The sequence below is a fragment of the Phyllobates terribilis genome, unplaced genomic scaffold, assembly GCF_046119375.1.
Source record: "Phyllobates terribilis strain yellow unplaced genomic scaffold, ASM4611937v1 Scaffold_9__5_contigs__length_417890890, whole genome shotgun sequence".
In the NCBI taxonomy this organism is placed as follows: Eukaryota; Metazoa; Chordata; class Amphibia; order Anura; family Dendrobatidae; genus Phyllobates; species Phyllobates terribilis.
In genome coordinates this window covers 416,607,969-416,626,661 of record NW_027362769.1, presented here as the reverse complement: position 1 = coordinate 416,626,661, position 18,693 = coordinate 416,607,969, and the positions used below count along the sequence as shown (strand labels likewise).

Sequence of the window (18,693 nt, the reverse complement as noted above, 5' to 3'; positions counted from 1 at the left end):
CCCCAGAGGAGCGGACCCCACAGTATATAATATCCTGTATATCCTAATAACCCTCATATATGGGCTAACCCCAGAAGAGTGGACCCCACAGTATATAATATCCTATATATCCTAATAACCCTCATATATGGGCTAACCCCAGAGGACCGGACCCCATAGTATATAATATCCTGTATATCCCAATAACCCTCATATATGGGCTAACCCCAGAGGAGCGGACCCCACTGTATATAATATCCTATATATCCTAATAGCCCTCATATATGGGCTAACCCCAGAGGAGCTGACCCCACGGTATATAATATCCTATATATCCTAATAACCCTCATATATGGGCTAACCCCAGAGGAGCGGACCCCACGGTATATAATATCCTATATATCCTAATAGCCCTCATATATGGGCTAACCCCAGAGGAGCGGACCCCACTGTATATAATATCCTATATATCCTAATAACCCTCATATATGGGCTAACCCCAGAGGAGCGGACCCCACTGTATATAATATCCTATATATCCCAGTAACCCTCATATATGGGCTAACCCCAGAGGAGCGGACCCCACAGTATATAATATCCTATATATCCCAGTAACCCTCATATGGGCTAACCCCAGAGGAGCGGACCCCACGGTATATAATATCCTATATATCCTAATAACCCTCATATATGGGCTAACCCCGGAGGAGCGGACCCCACGGTATATAATATCCTATATATCCTAATAACCCTCATATATGGGCTAACCCCAGAGGAGCGGACCCCACTGTATATGATATCCTGTATATCCTAATAACCCTCATATATGGGCTAACCCCAGAGGAGCGGACCCCACAGTATATAATATCCTGTATATCCTAATAACCCTCATATATGGGCTAACCCCAGAGGAGCACACCTCACAGTATATAATATCCTATATATCCTAATAGCCCTCATATATGGGCGGACCCCACTGTATATAATATCCTGTATATCCTGATAACCCTCATATATGGGCTAACCCCAGAGGAGCGGACCCCACTGTATATAATATCCTGTATATCCTAATAACCCTCATATATGGGCTAACCCCAGAGGAGCACACCCCACAGTATATAATATCCTATATATCCTAATAACCCTCATATATGGACTAACCCCAGAGGAGCGGACCCCACTGTATATAATATCCTATATATCCTAATAACCCTCATATATGGGCTAACACCAGAGGAGCGGACCCCACTGTATATAATATCCTATATATCCTAATAACCCTCATATATGGGCTAACACCAGAGGAGCGGACCCCACAGTATATAATATCCTATATATCCCAGTAACCCTCATATATGGGCTAACCCCAGAGGAGCACACTCCACAGTATATAATATCCTATATATCCTAATAACCCTCATATATAGGCTAACCCCAGAGGAGCGGACCCCACTGTATATAATATCCTATATATCCCTCATATATGGGCTAACCCCAGAGGAGCGGACCCCACTGTATATAATATCCTATGTATCCTAATAACCCTCATATATGGGCTAACCCCAGAGGAGCGGACCCCACAGTATATAATATCCTATATATCCCAGTAACCCTCATATATGGGCTAACCCCAGAGGAGCGGACCCCACTGTATATAATATCCTATGTATCCCAGTAACCCTCATATATGGGCTAACCCCAGAGGAGCGGACCCCACGGTATATAATATCCTATATATCCCAGTAACCCTCATATGGGCTAACCCCAGAGGAGCGGACCCCACGGTATATAATATCCTATATATCCTAATAACCCTCATATATGGGCTAACCCCGGAGGAGCGGACCCCACGGTATATAATATCCTATATATCCTAATAACCCTCATATATGGGCTAACCCCAGAGGAGCGGACCCCACTGTATATAATATCCTGTATATCCTAATAACCCTCATATATGGGCTAACCCCAGAGGAGCGGACCCCACAGTATATAATATCCTGTATATCCTAATAACCCTCATATATGGGCTAACCCCAGAGGAGCGGACCCCACTGTATATAATATCCTGTATATCCCAATGACCCTTATATATGGGCTAACCCCGGAGGAGCGGACCCCACAGTATATAATATCCTATATATCCTAATAACCCTCATATATGGGCTAACCCCAGAGGAGCGGACCCCACAGTATATAATATCCTATATATCCTAATAACCCTCATATATGGGCTAACCCCAGAGGAGCACACCCCACAGTATATAATATCCTATATATCCTAATAACCCTCATATATGGACTAACCCCAGAGGAGCGGACCCCACTGTATATAATATCCTATATATCCTAATAGCCCTCATATATGGGCTAACCCCAGAGGAGCGGACCCCACAGTATATAATATCCTATATATCCCAGTAACCCTCATATATGGGCTAACCCCAGAGGAGCACACCCCACAGTATATAATATCCTATATATCCTAATAACCCTCATATATAGGCTAACCCCAGAGGAGCGGACCCCACTGTATATAATATCCTGTATATCCCAATGACCCTTATATATGGGCTAACCCCAGAGGAGCGGACCCCACAGTATATAATATCCTATATATCCTAATAACCCTCATATATGGGCTAACCCTAGAGGAGCGGACCTCACTGTATATAATATCCTATATATCCTAATAACCCTCATATATGGGCTAACCCCAGAGGAGCGGACCCCACTGTATATAATATCCTATATATCCCAATAACCCTCATATATGGGCTAACCCCAGAGGAGCGGACCCCACGGTATATAATATCCTGTATATCCTAATAACCCTCATATATGGGCTGACCCCAGAGAAGCGGACCCCACTGTATATAATATCCTGTATATCCTAATAACCCTCATATATGGGCTAACCCCAGAGAAGCGGACCCCACTGTATATAATATCCTATATATCCTAATAACCCTCATATATGGGCTAACCCCAGAGAAGCGGACCCCACTGTATATAATATCCTGTATATCCTAATAACCCTCATATATGGGCTAACCCCAGAGGAGCCGACCCCACGGTATATAATATACTATATATCCTAATAACCCTCATATATGGGCTAACCCCAGAGGAGCGGAGCCCACTGTATATAATATCCTATATATGCTAATAACCCTCATATATGGACTAACCCCAGAGGAGCGGACCCCACGGTATATAATATCCTGTATATCCTAATAACCCTCATATATGGGCTAACCCTAGAGGAGCGAACCCCACTGTATATAATATCCTGTATATGCTAATAACCCTCATATATGGGCTAACCCCAGAGGAGCGGACCGCACGGTATATAATATCCTATATATGCTAATAACCCTCATATATGGGCTAACACCAGAGGAGCAGACCCCACAGTATATAATATCCTATATATCCCAGTAACCCTCATATATGGGCTAACCCCAGAGGAGCCGACCCCACTGTATATAATATCCTATATATCCTAATTACCCTCATATATGGGCTAACCCCAGAGGAGCGGACCCCACGGTATATAATATCCTATATATCCTAATAACCCTCATATATGGGCTAACCCCAGAGGAGCGGACCCCACGGTATATCCTAATGACCCTCATATATGGGCTAACCCCAGAGGAGCACACCCCACTGTATATAATATCCTGCATATCCCAATGACCCTCATATATGGGCTAACACCAGAGGAGCGGACCCCACTGTATATAATATCCTATATATCCCAGTAACCCTCATATATGGGCTAACCCCAGAGGAGCAGACCCCACTGTATATAATATCCTGTATATCCTAATAACCCTCATATATGGGCTAACCCCAGAGGAGCGGACCCCACTGTATATAATATCCTGTATATCCTAATAACCCTTATATATGGGCTAACCCCAGAGGAGCGGACCCCACAGTATATAATATCCTATATATGCTAATAACCCTCATATATGGGCTAACCCCAGAGGAGCCGACCCCACGGTATATAATATACTATATATGCTAATAACCCTCATATATGGGCTAACCCCAGAGGAGCAGACCCCACTGTATATAATATCCTGTATATCCTAATAACCCTCATATATGGGCTAACCCCAGAGGAGCGGACCCCACTGTATATAATATCCTGTATATCCTAATAACCCTCATATATGGGCTAACCCCAGAGGAGCAGACCCCACAGTATATAATATCCTAAATATGCTAATAACCCTCATATATGGGCTAACCCCAGAGGAGCGGACCCCACTGTATATAATATCCTGTATATCCCAATGACCCTTATATATGGGCTAACCCCAGAGGAGCGGACCCCACTGTATATAATATCCTGTATATCCTAATAACCCTCATATATGGGCTAACCCCAGAGGAGCAGACCCCACTGTATATAATATCCTGTATATCCTAATAACCCTCATATATGGGCTAACCCCAGAGGAGCAGACCCCACTGTATATAATATCCTATATATGCTAATAACCCTCATATATGGGCTAACCCCAGAGGAGCACACCCCACAGTATATAATATCCTATATATCCTAATAACCCTCATATATGGACTAACCCCAGAGGAGCAGACCCCACAGTATATAATATCCTGTATATCCCAATGACCCTTATATATGGGCTAACCCCAGAGGAGCGGACCCCACTGTATATAATATCCTGTATATCCTAATAACCCTCATATATGGGCTAACCCCAGAGGAGCGGACCCCACTGTATATAATATCCTGTATATCCTAATAACCCTCATATATGGACTAACCCCAGAGGAGCGGACCCCACAGTATATAATATCCTGTATATCCCAATGACCCTTATATATGGGCTAACCCCAGAGGAGCGGACCCCACTGTATATAATATCCTGTATATCCTAATAACCCTCATATATGGGCTAACCCCAGAGGAGTGGACCCCACGGTATAAACCCTAATAAGCTGTGGCAGACCTGTTATGTCCCCACAGATGGAGGCTGCAGCTTGTTGGGCTCTGTTCACACTTTCCGTCTTGCCGGCTGACGTCTTCTCCCCTCTTTGTCTCTTCCGTACAGGCGCAGTCTCTAGTCTGGTGCAGATCTTACAGCGCTCTAAAGATGGCGGCTGCCTGCAGAGTTGTATGAGGGCGCTTCGTATCTTGGGGGATTCTCCAGCTCACAGAGTGTCGGTTTGTGCACAGGGGGGTCTGGTGCCTTGTGTGCAGATGCTGAGCTCTGCGGACCCCGATGTGGTGTGCACTGCTGTGCGTGCCGTCAGTGAGCTGAGCCGCGGCTGTACTCTGGACTGTGCGGAGCAGCTCAGCCTCGCTGTTCCCACCCTGGTAATTCTCGCCAATGGAGAAGGAGTGAAAGCCGCTGTGCGCCAAGCTGCCCTAGGAACTCTGTCTAACCTCTGCAATCAGGGAGCGCTGCGCCCCCTGCTGGGTAATGCTGGCGCCATTGATCTCCTCATAGCTGAAGTCAAGGCGGTGCTGGGAGCCCCTACGCGCTGCCTTCCGCTTGTGCGATCACTGTGTCTCTGCTGCCGCGAAGCATTAAATCGGCGTCGAGTCAGAGAATTGGGAGGATTGGAACTTCTTCTAGACCTACTGCGAGACCCTCACTATCGCTCTGCCCACCACAAGATAATCGCTGCATTTCTGCACTACTGCTATGACACGACTGCCCTCGCCATGCTCAGCTCTGGAGGCCTGGCACCCTTGTTGGCAAAAAGATTAGAGGACGTGGTGAGGGCTGCTGAAGATGTAGGAGGCTCATACTGTGCTAAAGAGCTGGACGTAGAGGAAGATCCGGGATCTGCGTCTTTTGATTTCCCATCAGAGCCCAAGAAGAAGGAAGACGTGGGAACATCGGAGGAGAGTCTGAAGTAAGGGCGGACGGACAGTGTGGCTTGTGTGCGTGCGCTGTGTGAGGTCTGCTATAGTGACTTGTAGATCCTTCAGATGTGAGACGACTTTATCTGGAGCCATGTGGCCTGTGGGCAGTCCGCGGGCTGTGTGCGGTCCGCGGGCCTCAGGTCTGCCGGCTGCGTGCGCAGGCCTCGGACGGTCTGCCGGCTGCTTGCGCGGGCCTCAGGTCTGCCGGCTGTGTGCGCGGGCGCTGTGTGAGGTCTGCTATGGTGACTTGTAGATCCTTCAGATGTGAGACGACTTTATCTGGAGCCTTGTGGGCTGTGCGCGGGCCTCGGTCGGTCCGCGGGCCTCGGTCTGTCTGAGTGCGCTGTGTGAGGTCTGCTATGGTGACTTGTAGATCCTTCAGTTGTGAGACGACTTTATCTGGAGCCATGTGGCCTGTGTGCGGTCCGCGGGCTGTGTGCGGGCCTCAGGTCTGCCGGCTGCGTGCGCGGGCGCTGTGTGAGGTCTGCTATGGTGACTTTTAGATCCTTCAGTTGTGAGACGACTTTATCTGGAGCCATGTGGCCTGTGTGCGGTCCGCGGGCTGTGTGCGGGCCTCAGGTCTGCCGGCTGCGTGCGCGGGCGCTGTGTGAGGTCTGCTATGGTGACTTTTAGATCCTTCAGTTGTGAGACGACTTTATCTGGAGCCATGTGGCCTGTGTGCGGTCCGCGGGCTGTGTGCGGGCCTCAGGTCTGCCGGCTGCGTGCGCGGGCGCTGTGTGAGGTCTGCTATGGTGACTTTTAGATCCTTTAGATGTGAGACGACTTTATCTGGAGCCTTGTGGGCTGTGCGCGGTCTGTGCGCGGGCCTCGGTCGGTCCGCGGGCCTCGGTCTGTCTGAGTGCGCTGTGTGAGGTCTGCTATGGTGACTTGTAGATCCTTCAGTTGTGAGACGACTTTATCTGGAGCCATGTGGCCTGTGTGCGGTCCGCGGGCTGTGTGCGGGCCTCAGGTCTGCCGGCTGCGTGCGCGGGCGCTGTGTGAGGTCTGCTATGGTGACTTGTAGATCCTTCAGTTGTGAGACGACTTTATCTGGAGCCATGTGGCCTGTGTGCGGTCCGCGGGCTGTGTGCGGGCCTCAGGTCTGCCGGCTGCGTGCGCGGGCGCTGTGTGAGGTCTGCTATGGTGACTTTTAGATCCTTTAGATGTGAGACGACTTTATCTGGAGCCTTGTGGGCTGTGCGCGGTCTGTGCGCGGGCCTCGGTCGGTCCGCGGGCCTCGGTCTGTCTGAGTGCGCTGTGTGAGGTCTGCTATGGTGACTTGTAGATCCTTCAGATGTGAGACAACTTTATCTGGAGCCATGTGGGCTGTGCGCGGTCTGTGTGTGGGCCGCCGGCTTTGATGTCGTGGCTGACGTGTATTGGAAACGTGTGTCCCATGCCCTATGGTTATTGGGTAATTCGTGCCGGTAACTTTCTTCCCTTTGTTACAGTCTTACTCCAATGTGTTTGGGACTCCCTGAAGCGTATAGGGGCCTACGTTGGACCATACGTTTAGAGTAACCAGATGTTTTTCTTGGGCCTTTGCTATCTGGTGACGATGGGCACAGTTAGAAGAGCTGATAGGACGTGTTGTTTTCAGCCCTGGCACTGACCACCCGGACCCTGCCGGCCTCGATGGTTCTGTTTCTCACTTCTGATTCGTTCTTGTCATCCCTCAGGAGTTGGCTGCTGTCGGAGGGCTACATCGGCACATTGGATGAGCTTCCACCAGACTTGTCCCTGGAGCAAGTTCCCGCTGGAGATCGGAATATCAGACGCTCCTCTGACACGCTCGACCGTCCTCCTCCGTCACAGGCGACATCACCGACCCTCTCCGGACCCAGGAGGGTGCCGGCCTCTGTCACCTGTCAGCAGGGCTGCTCCCCACCCTTTTCTTCTACATCATGTCCATCCCCAATGCAAGAAATACTGCGCGCTCAGGAGCCATTAGGGCCCAGGTCTCCGCCATCGGAATTTTGGGGTCCGGAGTTCCCAGTTATGATTCTCTTGTCTCGTTTTTCTCAGCTGTCTGATTCCAGCTCCTGTCTGGTCTCCCATCCGGTATTACGGGGTCTACTGACTTATGTCACCTGTCACCCGCAACCTTCTAGAAGTGCCGCCAGGCTTCTTCAGCGTCTGACCTGTGACCCCACTTGTCTGGAAGCATTTATTAGGACAGGAAGTATCTGCACCCTTAGATGCCGATTACTCCTGAGTGCATCACCAGATCAAGATCCGGAGCTGAGGCCCCGTCACCCCGGGAGGGCGAGAAAGCTGGGTAAGAACCTGCGAGGGTAACGGTAAATCCATGTAGCCCCTGCGCTAAGAATGGTCACTGAATATCCTCTCATCTGCACGGAAGAATCTGTCACTATAGCACAAACATATACCACGGTGTTTTACCAGCAAAGAAGTGAGGATTCATGAGAAAATGACATGCCTGTATGGTATAAATCCTGTTTTTAGGGAGCTCCCCCTAGTGGAGGCTGCAGACAGGCTCTTATGTATCTCTGTATACAGGGAGCTCCTCCTAGTGGTGTCTGCAGACAGAATCTTATCCTGTATCTCTGTATACAGGGAGCTCCCCCTAGTGGTGGCTGCAGACAGGATCTTATCATGTATCTCTGTATACAGGGAGCTCCCCCTAGTGGTGGCTGCAGACAGGATCTTAATATGTATCTCTGTATACAGGGAGCTCCCCCTAGTGATGGCTGTAGACAGGATCTTAATATGTATCTCTGTATACAGGGAGCTCCCTCTAGTGGTGGCTGCAGACAGAATCGTATCATGTATCTCTGTATACAGGGAGCTCCCCCTAGTGGTGGCTGCAGACAGGATCTTATGTATTTCTGTATACAGAGAGCTCCTCCTAGTGGTGGCTGCAGACAGAATCTTATCATGTATCTCTAGAATCTCGTTAATCACAGTGACGCTTTCCTTCTCTGCAGGCCATGTGCTCCTCCGTAATCTTCGTATTCAGGCTGAGTCGCCATTTGGTGTTGGGGTGATTACCCACATACTGGCATCTGGATCCCCGAGTGAGAGACTGCAGTGCGCCCTCTGTCTGCCCTTTATTTACAGGTAGGAGGTCTGGGTCTCTAGCACAGCATTTTCGTGGGGTCTCCCGGCCCCTATTAAACTGTTTTGTGTGAGTGAATTGAAAGTGATGACTATAAGCCTTTCCCTTCTTGGCTTTTCATGGTCTTCTCCCACCTCAAACTGAACTGCTTCTGCAGCACCTCTTTGGTCTGTTGCTGGGGTCCCTGCCCACCTCATACTGAACTGCTCCTGCAGCTCCTCTTTGGTCTGTTGCTGGGGTCCCTGCCCACCTCATACTGAACTGCTCCTGCAGCTCCTCTTTGGTCTGTTGCTGGGGTCCCTGCCCACCTCATACTGAACTGCTCCTGCAGCACCTCTTTGGTCTGTTGCTGGGGTTCCTGCCCACCTCACACTGAACTGCTCCTGCAGCACCTCTTTGGTCTGTTGCTGGGGTTCCTGCCCACCTCATACTGAACTGCTGCTGCAGTACCTCTTTGGTCTGTTGCTGGGGTCCCTGCCCACCTCACACTGGTACATTACATAGAACTTGTGCCCCACTGTGACTGTCACTATTGGATGGCTGGGTACATTCATGGGAAGCGGAGGCTCTTGGGTAAGTGGACACAATAGGGAGGGCATAAAGGAAAGAGGGTCTTCTCCTTCGTGAATAGGAGCAATACATAAAGCCAGTGTGTGACCATGTCCATGTGACATATATAAGGGACCACTAGAGAGTCGATGAGGAGTGAGAAGTCCTTTAGCTCCACAGCACGGCTCGTCCTCGGCAGGTACCAGGAAATCCTCTCTTTGGGGGTCCTCCTGACCGACCGGCTATAATAGCACCATAGTGATTGGTCTCTGCCTGGTGGAGAGGACCCTCGTATCCTGAGGAAGTCTACTGAGCCCACTGATTAGATGTCAGGGGAGAGAAGGATGGGACATGTCTGCTCCTGACTTTCACTATAGAATAATCATAGGAATTATTCTCTTTCCCACGCTCATCTCCCAATTTCCTATTCAATGAGATGTTTCCATCTTGTTCATTTTTGGCAAACCCACCGGTTAGAGAGGAGACCCCTGTTCACAAGGCTTGGAATCTGCAAAAAACAACCTTGTACTTCCGGGTGATTGGAGAGCGTAGACTTTCCTGGAGAGATGGGGTCTTTTACCTGCGGCAGCGTCAGACTGGCGGGGGGATTGTAGGTATGGAGGGGACGGGTCTAGTACTGGAGATTAGGGCAGAGATCTATGGAGGGCGCTGGTTATATACCGGGGTACGTCTGTCTCAGGTGGGAGTCACCCACAACAACGTTGCAGAAGTCCATGGAGGAAATCTCTCTGTCATTAACTTTTTAATGGCCATAAGTGGAGTTCCATAATGTGTGCTGTTGGTACGTGGCGTAACTCTGCTTTCTCGGGTACTGTGTTGGATGTTTGTGAGTTTTGTGATGGTCTTCACCCCCTTCTTTTACCTCCATTATAGGAAACACTCCCCGCATCGGCAGCCGCTGGTTTCTGGAGCGCTTCAGCTGGTCTTGGAAACATTGATGACTTCTGTGGACCCCGCTTATTTCTTCCACGCCTCAGAATGCCTGTCCGCTTTATTAAACCCGGAGGATTACCTGGTCCCCTGTAAATCCCCTCCATTAATCTCCCCAAGATGCTGTTACTTGGAACTCCTCTCTCAGGGCCAGGGAAATGTGGTATTTGTGCTAGATGGAGGAGACCGTCTGGCTGGTAATCGAGAGACGGTGTGTAGAGAAAGTGATGTGTTCAGAGCTATGCTGCAAGGTGGCTACGCGGAGTCCCAGCAGCACGAGGTGCGTGTGTGCCAGGTGCCCGCCTGCGCCTTCTTACCCCTGCTCCACTACCTGCATGGCTGCTCCCCACACTCCCTGTGTCCTACGCTGCAGGGACTGGCGCCGGGGTCTGGAGAAGAGCTGCTCCACTCTCCTCTAGTCTCCACGTTGGCTGCTGCTGGGAGATTTCTATTACCGGGTCTACAGAGTGTGCTGGAGAATGCTGTACGAGACAGTCTGAGCCTGGAGAGTCTGCCCTATGTCTACAGCGTGGCTGAGACCTATGAAAGCGCTCGGCTCAGAAGAGACTGCTGCTCTTACCTCCTGCGAGGACCTCACTCTCCACCGGAGAAGTCACACGTCCTTCTTCAGCTGTGTGAGAGCGCGCAAGACAAGCAGCGGCTTTCCCAACTCCTGGCAAACCTTCTTCACGATGGACCCTGACGCTCTTTTTTATCTTACACACTGTGCCTTGTCCCATCCCCCTCCCACCCGGTGTCCTTCCTACGGTGGGCGATACCCTGACTGCTCAGCCCCTTGTGCTAGGTACTACTGTAGCCCATATTGGGTGTGGAATAAATGCTGCGCTATAGTCCTTTGCTTGTCTCCATTTTTTTTTAATTTTCTATAAATGCAGTTAATATCTTGTCGTTGAGCCTGAATGTTGCCGCCTCATTCCCTTGAAGATGCCAGTAATGTGGAAACCTGTTGGGGAGGTGTGGCGCCCAGCTGCGCTTGGTACCACAGATCCTAGAAGGGTGCATTAATGGAATCCTCCACAAGAGGCCCCCATAAGCATTCACACACCTCCACCTTCCACCTCAGACCACCAGAGGGAGCCCATTAGGGATATAAATAGGGAAGGTGGAGTTAGGCAGTTAGGTTAGTCTGGAGTGCACAGAGAGTGAAGAGCTGTGTGTGCGGAGAAGCACGCGGGTAGCTGTGAAGGCAAGCTAGGCCTCCAGCGATCCTGAAGCCCAGTCTAGACTCAGGAGCTCAAGTGAGCTTAAGGTGTGCCGACACCTGTAAGAGCGGTGAAGAGCGGCAAGCTGCCGTTAGTGTGAGTAGCCTAGTGAGGGCCCGAGCGCAGCCGAAGGCGAGTGGAAAGTGAGTAGCAGTGGGGGTAGAGGAGCTTACCCAGCTCATCCCGAAACATATACCGGACACCGAGTCCCAGCTTACCGGGATCTCTACGACCCAGTAAGGCATAACCGGAATCCCTAGAGAACTACAGGTCCTAGGATCACCAGAGAGCTGATACTTAACTGAGCCAGGAGACACATAGGCCCCGTAAGCTGGGAGCGTGCACTCCAAGAGAAGGCCCTACCACAAGGTCAGCCAGCGCAGGACAGAGACAAAGTTAGGCCTAGCTCCAGGCAGGTCAGAAACTTACTACGCAGAGGCAAGAAACAGGAGGCCCAAAACCTGCTCATTGGGGAGAATCCGGACATACACCCTTCACCCTACAGTGCTCCGGGACGTGCCTGAATTTCCATCAGTAAAAGGTACTGAAGTGACTATCGTGTCCGTCCCTGTTCTTGCTCTGACCCGGCTGGGTCTCGCCTGTCCTGCATTCCCCTTCATACGCTGCCCTGAGGCCTAGCTCCACCTGTGGGGAGCTATACCATCGAGCTGCCTTATCACCGGCCTCAGTGGGCTGCTGCAGCGCTGGTGACCCTTCACCAGAAGCCACAGGTGGCGTCACTAACTTCCATAAAATTAGCAAACCAATCCACCCTTTTAAAAGCTGACCCCAGAGTACGGGCCCGGGAGCCGACCACCGCGACATCCCTAAGGTCAGGCAAAAGGCCTGGGTAGCGAGTCGTCCCCATCCTCCTGGAAGAGTCAGAGGCAGCTGGCTATCTATTTTAATAGCAATTGTTTGTAGTTTGTTTGACAAATGAGCAAAAAAGTGTTGGTCCACGGGCACACTATGCAGAGGCACTCCGTTTTTTAGTATGTTTAGTATCCAGTAGGGAGCATTAGGCCGCTGGCAGAGTTTCACCGGTAGGGAGCATTAGGCAGCTGGCGGAGCTTGACCGGTAGGGAGCATTAGGCCGCTGGCAGAGCTTCACCGGTAGGGAGCATTAGGCGGCTGGCGGAGCTTCACCGGTAGGGAGCATTAGGCAGCTGGTGGAGCTTCACCGGTAGGGAGCATTAGGCAGCTGGCAGAGCTTCACCGGTAAGGGAGCATTAGGCGGCTGGCGGAGCTTCACCGGTAGGGAGCATTAGGCGGCTGGCGGAGCTTCACCGGTAGGGAGCATTAGGCGGCTGGTGGAGCTTCACCGGTAGGGAGCATTAGGCCGCTGGCGGAGCTTCACCGGTAGGGAGCATTAGACCGCTGGCGGAGCTTCACCGGTAGGGAGCATTAGGCAGCTGGCGGAGCTTCACCACGAGGAGTTTACTTCTCACTTCATGGTTCAGGTGACTGTATCGGCAAAATAACACAATAATACAAAGTGAAGGAACACTGATCAGGTGGCCATTTCCTCCAGTGGACTGATCGATCACTGTGAATAATCAATATTATAAGGAATATAAGCTAACCGTCCTTAAATCCCCATCTGCAGAGCTAGACTATATATCAACAAATGACCCCCCGACATACAGATGACCCTCGTAGTTATGAATCCGGATACGGTAAAGAAGTCTCATAGTGACCCATACCAGCGCCGTGTGTTGAAGAATGGCCCAGGCTCTTTACTGAATACAAGTTAGATTTTATTACAGAATCTTTAGTTGAGGTCTATTTGCTTTATGGCAATTTGTAACTAAATGTGGTAAATTCCAGCCACGGCCCCAAGCGATAGATATTGTGGTCATGTGTCCCATTTATCCTTTTTATAGGTATGACACATGGCACGTATAGTATCATCATCCCTCTGTTATTACGGTGGAGGTGTTACGGTGATGTGAGTGAACGCGATATGTTCGCCACAACGCCCAAAATATATCTGATGGATGCAAACACCAGTATTCATCACTGCCTCGAATGTCTGAGAATCAGGAATTGTACCTTTCTGCCTTTCAGTATACAAATCCTAGACTTGGTAGCTGGCACTCAGCTGATCTCTGCTGTAATTACCTGTTCACGGCAGGAGGTCCTACTTCAATGAAAGTTGAAATGTCAGCTCTTCCTCCCTTCCCCAGTTATGGGATAAATTATATCTTCAATGTGAGGGTGATATGTCCCCTCTCCGGAGATGTCTTCATGGTTTTACAATTTTTCTCTGCGACAATATATTTTTTACAGGACGTCCCCTCCGTGTACAGCGTATACTGTTCAGTACTGAGTATATACAGTTAGGTCCAGGAATATTTGGACAGTGACACAAGTTTTGGTATTTTAGCAGTTTACCCAAACACATTCTAGATCCAGTTCTATAATCAACCTGGGCTTAGTGCCGACTCTCGGCTTTAAGTAGAGGGATTCGCATCCTAATTGGAGTAAGGGTTTAGGAATTACAGCTCGTGAACCCCTTTCTGACGTGCTCCGTCCCTGTGCCCTGGGCCTATTGCACCGGGTGCGTACTATGTGGTGCAGTGAAAGGTGTATTACTGGCTGGAAGGTAGATTTCTCCCAGCAATATAAAATGGGGCCTGGATTTTCCCTAACTCTCCGGGTTTTCAGCGCAAAGCCTGCCATACACAGCTGCAGCACTCACGCCTGCAGAGCCAGTTAGGGGGGATATCTCCGGGTGTGAGGGGCTACGCTGGACTCAGCCTGAAGTTGTATTGCTGTTTGGATACCTGCTGGAAAGGTCTGTGCCAAAGATTCACGCAACCCTGGGAATGGCACCTGGTGGCCGCCTGTGGCCTGCAACTAACCACAGCCCTAGTGGTGACCGGGTGGCCGCTTAGTTAAGCCCGTCCCATGCAAGTGTGAGTCTGAGACCGGTAGTTCTCCAAGTTGGAGTACATTTACGTTGTTTTTTCCCTTTCTGCCACCTGCTCTTTAAAGTGTGAATAAAACACTGAAGTTTGTGCTTTAAGCCTGTGTGTTGCCTCATTACTGCGCTCCTGCCACTGCCTACCAGAGCAAATCCCTACACAAGCGGTGTGGGGGGCGATCGCCGCCGGGTGTCAGCTGATTCTCACAGCTGAGACCCGGTGCTATGTGCCAGGAGTTGTCCCGCACCGCTCCCGGCACATTAACCCCCGCAATGCTGCGATCGAAGTCTATCACAGCATTGCGGGAGCAAGGGGGGGTAAGCGCGACGTACTTGCCTCCTCTCCGGCATCCAGCGCTATCTGTGCCGGGTCCCGGTGGTTGTCATGGTGACCCGATGTCGTCATGATGACATCCGGGTCACCAGGCAGCAGGAACTTACTTTGATCATGCGCAGTGCGCAATCAAAGTAAATTCTGTCTGTGCAGCGCTGACATACAGCATAGCATAGAGATCAGCGATCAGTCTGCAAAAAGTGAAAATCCCATAGTGGGACAAAGTGTAAAAAGTAAAAAAAAATTAAAAGAAAATTGTAAAAAATATTTTAAAAAATAAAATAAAATAATCCCAAAAAAATAAAAATATGGGCAGCACGATGGCTTAATGGTTAGCACTGCAGCGCTGGGGTCAAATCCCACCAAGGACAACATCTGCCAGGACTTTGTATGTTCTCCCTGTGTTTGCGTGGGTTTCCTCTAGGTTCTCTGGTTTCTTCCCACACTCCAAAGACATACTGATAGGGGACTTAGATTGTGAGCCCCAATGAGGACAGCGATGATTATGTCTGTAAAGCGCTGTGGAATTAATGGGGCTATATAGGTGAGTAAAATAAATAAAGATAAATAAAATATGAAAAAAACAATAAAAGTACACATATTTGTTATCGCCGCGTCCGGAGCGACGTGACCTATAAAACTGTCCCACTAGTTAACCCCTTTAGTGAACACGGTCAAAAAAAGAGACGCAAAAAACGATGCCACGATCATACCGCCAAACAAAGAATGGAATAAAACGCGATCAAAAAGACGAATGTAAATAAATATGGTACCGCTGAAAACGTCATCTCGTCCTGCAAAAAAACAAGCCGCCATACAGCTCCATCAGCCGAAAAATTATTTATAGTTCTCAAAATAAAGCGATGCAAAAAAAAGTTTTTCTATTAAAGTTTGTGTAAATGTGCCAAAACCTAAATGATATTAATGTAGTATCGCTGTAAACGCACTGACCCGAAGAATAAAGCTGCTTCATCAATTTTACCACATGCATAAAAATAAAAACAATTCCTGAATTGTTGGTTTTTGTTTATTCTGCTTCCCAAAAATCTGAATAGAAAGCGATCAAAAAATGTCACGTGCCTGAAAATGGCCCCAATAAAAACGTCAACTTGTCCCGCAAAAAAGAAAACAGTCATATTACTGTCGACTTAAAATTCTAGCTCTCAAAATATGACGATGCAAAAACTAGTCTTTGCACAAAAAAAAGTTGTTGTTTTTTTTTTTTTAGTGTGTGACAGCTGTCAATCATAAAAACCCGATATTATTCTGGTCTCGCTGTAATTGCACCGACCCGAAGAATAAAGTCGTCTAATCACTTATACCGCACGAGGAACAGCGTAAAAAATGAACGCTAGGGTTAGGGTTGGGCTAGGATTAGGGTTATGTTGGGATTGGTATTTTTTCAATACTAAAGAAAAAAAAGATTATGATATGGCAACTAGTGTTGAGCGCTCGCTACTTGAGTTTGTATTGGGTGCTCGGGTTTGCACAGAGTATTGCAGGTGCTCGAGTGACATGCCTGAGTCTCCGTCCCACGTCTTTCGCGGTTGTTATACAGCCAAAAAAAAACTCGCGGGGATTGCCTGCCATGTATGAGCGACCCACGCTTGGTTTTTTTTGGGTGTCTAATAACCATGAAACATGCGGGCGGGGACTCTAGCATGTTGCTCCAGCACCCGCGATACATGGTGCATACCCGAGTACCCGATGCAAACTCAAGTAGCGAGCACTTGCGCTCAAGACTAATGACAACTTATTCAATATGATGACCTAATGTTATCAAATTCTGTGTCGTACCTCTGGGTTCAAAATGTTCACTATACCCCTTGATAAAATCCTTGAGGGGTGTAGTTTCCAAAATGGGGTCACTTGGAGGGAAGGGGATTTCCACTGTTTAGGCACACAGGGGCTCTCCAAACGCGACATGGCGTCCGTTCTCGATTCAAGCCAATTTTACGATCAAAAAGTCACACAGTGCTCCTTCTCTTCTGAACCCTGCCAAGTGCCCAGTGTATTTGCCCCACATATCGGGTATCTGTGTACTCAGGAGAAATTGCACAACAGTTTTTGGGGTCCATTTTCTCCTTTTACCCTTGTGAAAATAAAAAAATTGGGGATAAAAGATCATTTTTTGGGGAAAAAGTTTGATTTTTTTTTTTATTTTTACGGTTCTACGTTATAAACTTCTGTGAAGCACCTGGGTGTTAAGGGTACTCACCACACATGTAGAGAAGTTCCTTGAGGGGTCTAGTTTCCAAAGTGGAGTCTTTTGTGGGGGGTTTCCACTGTTTAGGGACTTCAGGGGCTCCCCAAACGTGACGTGGCGTCCGCTAATTATTCAAGCAAATTTTACATTAAAAAAATCAAATGGCACTCCTTCACTTCCGAGCCCTGCCGTGTGCCCAAACAGTGTTTTTTCCCCCACATATGGGGTATCTGCTTACTCAGGAGAAATTGCACAACAAGTTGTATGGTGCAATTTCTCCTGTTACCCTTAAGAAAATAAAAAATTGGAGGTTGAAAAACATTTTTGTGGGAAAAAAGTGAAAATTTTATTTTTTCGGCTCAATGTTATAAACTTCTGTGAAGCAGTTGGGGGTTCAAGGTACTCATCACACACATAGATAAGCTCCTGAGGTGTGTAGTTTCCAAAATGGTGTCACTTGTGGGGGGTTTCCACTGTTTAGTTACGTCAGGGGCTCTCTAAACACGACATGGCATCTGCAAATTATTCAAGCAAATTTTACATTCAAAAAGTCAAATGGCGCTCCTTCCGAGCCCTGCCGTGCGCCCAAACAGTGGTTTTTCCCAACATATGGGGTATCTGCATGCTCAGGAGAAATTGCACAACAAATTTTGGGGTCCATTTTTTCCTGTTATCATTGTGAAAATAAAAAAAAATTGGGTCTAAAGTAACATTTTTGTGAAATAAAATTTTCATTTTTTTTCTTTCACATTCCAAAAATTCCTGTGAAGCACCTGAAGGGTTAATAAAGTTCTTTGAATGTGGTTTTGAGCACCTTGAGGGGTGCAGTTTTTAGAATGGTGGCACTTTTGGGTATTTTCTGTCATAAAGGCCCCTCAAAGTGACTTCAAATGTGATGTGGTCCCTAAAAAAATGATTTTGTAAATTTTGTTGGAAAAATGAGAAATCGCTGGTCAACTTTTAACCCTTATAATTTCCTAACAAAAAAGATTTTGGTTCCAAAGTTGTGCTGATGTAAAGTAGACATGTGGGAAATGTTATTTATTAACTATTTTGTGTGACATATTGCTCTGATTTAGGGGCATCAAAATGCAAAGTTTGTAAATTGTGAAATTTTTTACAAATTTCCAATTTTTTCCACAAATAAACACAAGTCATATCGAAGAAATTTTACCACAATCATGAAATACAATATGTCAGGAAAGAAAAGTCTCAGAATCGCCAAGATCTGCTGAAGCTCCAGAGTTATTACCTCATAAAGTGACATTGTAAAAATTAGCCCAGTCATTAACAAGCAAACCACCTTCGGGGGTAAAGGGGTTAATATGTAGCTGCCTCTTTTTAAAGGGACTGAAGGTAATTAGACAATGATCTCAAAAGCTCTTTAATGGGCTTTTCCCTCGTTAATCCATCATCAATTAATCAGGTAAAATGGCTGGAGCGGATTCCGGGTGCGGCATTTGCATATGAAAGCTGTTGCTGTGAAACTACAAACATCCGGTCAAAGGAGCTTTCAGTGGAAGAGAAAC

At 48.2% G+C, this 18,693-nt stretch overlaps 1 protein-coding gene across 1 annotated transcript in view; it reads left to right on the top strand.

Moving 5' to 3' along the window:
• Positions 1 to 11,326, top strand: part of ARMC5 (armadillo repeat containing 5) — a 42,138-nt gene extending 30,812 nt beyond the window's left edge. The window contains exons 4-7 of the mRNA XM_073649071.1: positions 5,076 to 5,886; positions 7,576 to 8,174; positions 8,845 to 8,977; positions 10,419 to 11,326. Coding sequence (XP_073505172.1) covers positions 5,076 to 5,886; positions 7,576 to 8,174; positions 8,845 to 8,977; positions 10,419 to 11,178 — 2,303 coding nt within the window. The 3' untranslated portion in view covers positions 11,179 to 11,326. The remainder of the gene's footprint in view (positions 1 to 5,075; positions 5,887 to 7,575; positions 8,175 to 8,844; positions 8,978 to 10,418) is intronic.
• Positions 11,327 to 18,693: the final 7,367 nt, after the last annotated feature.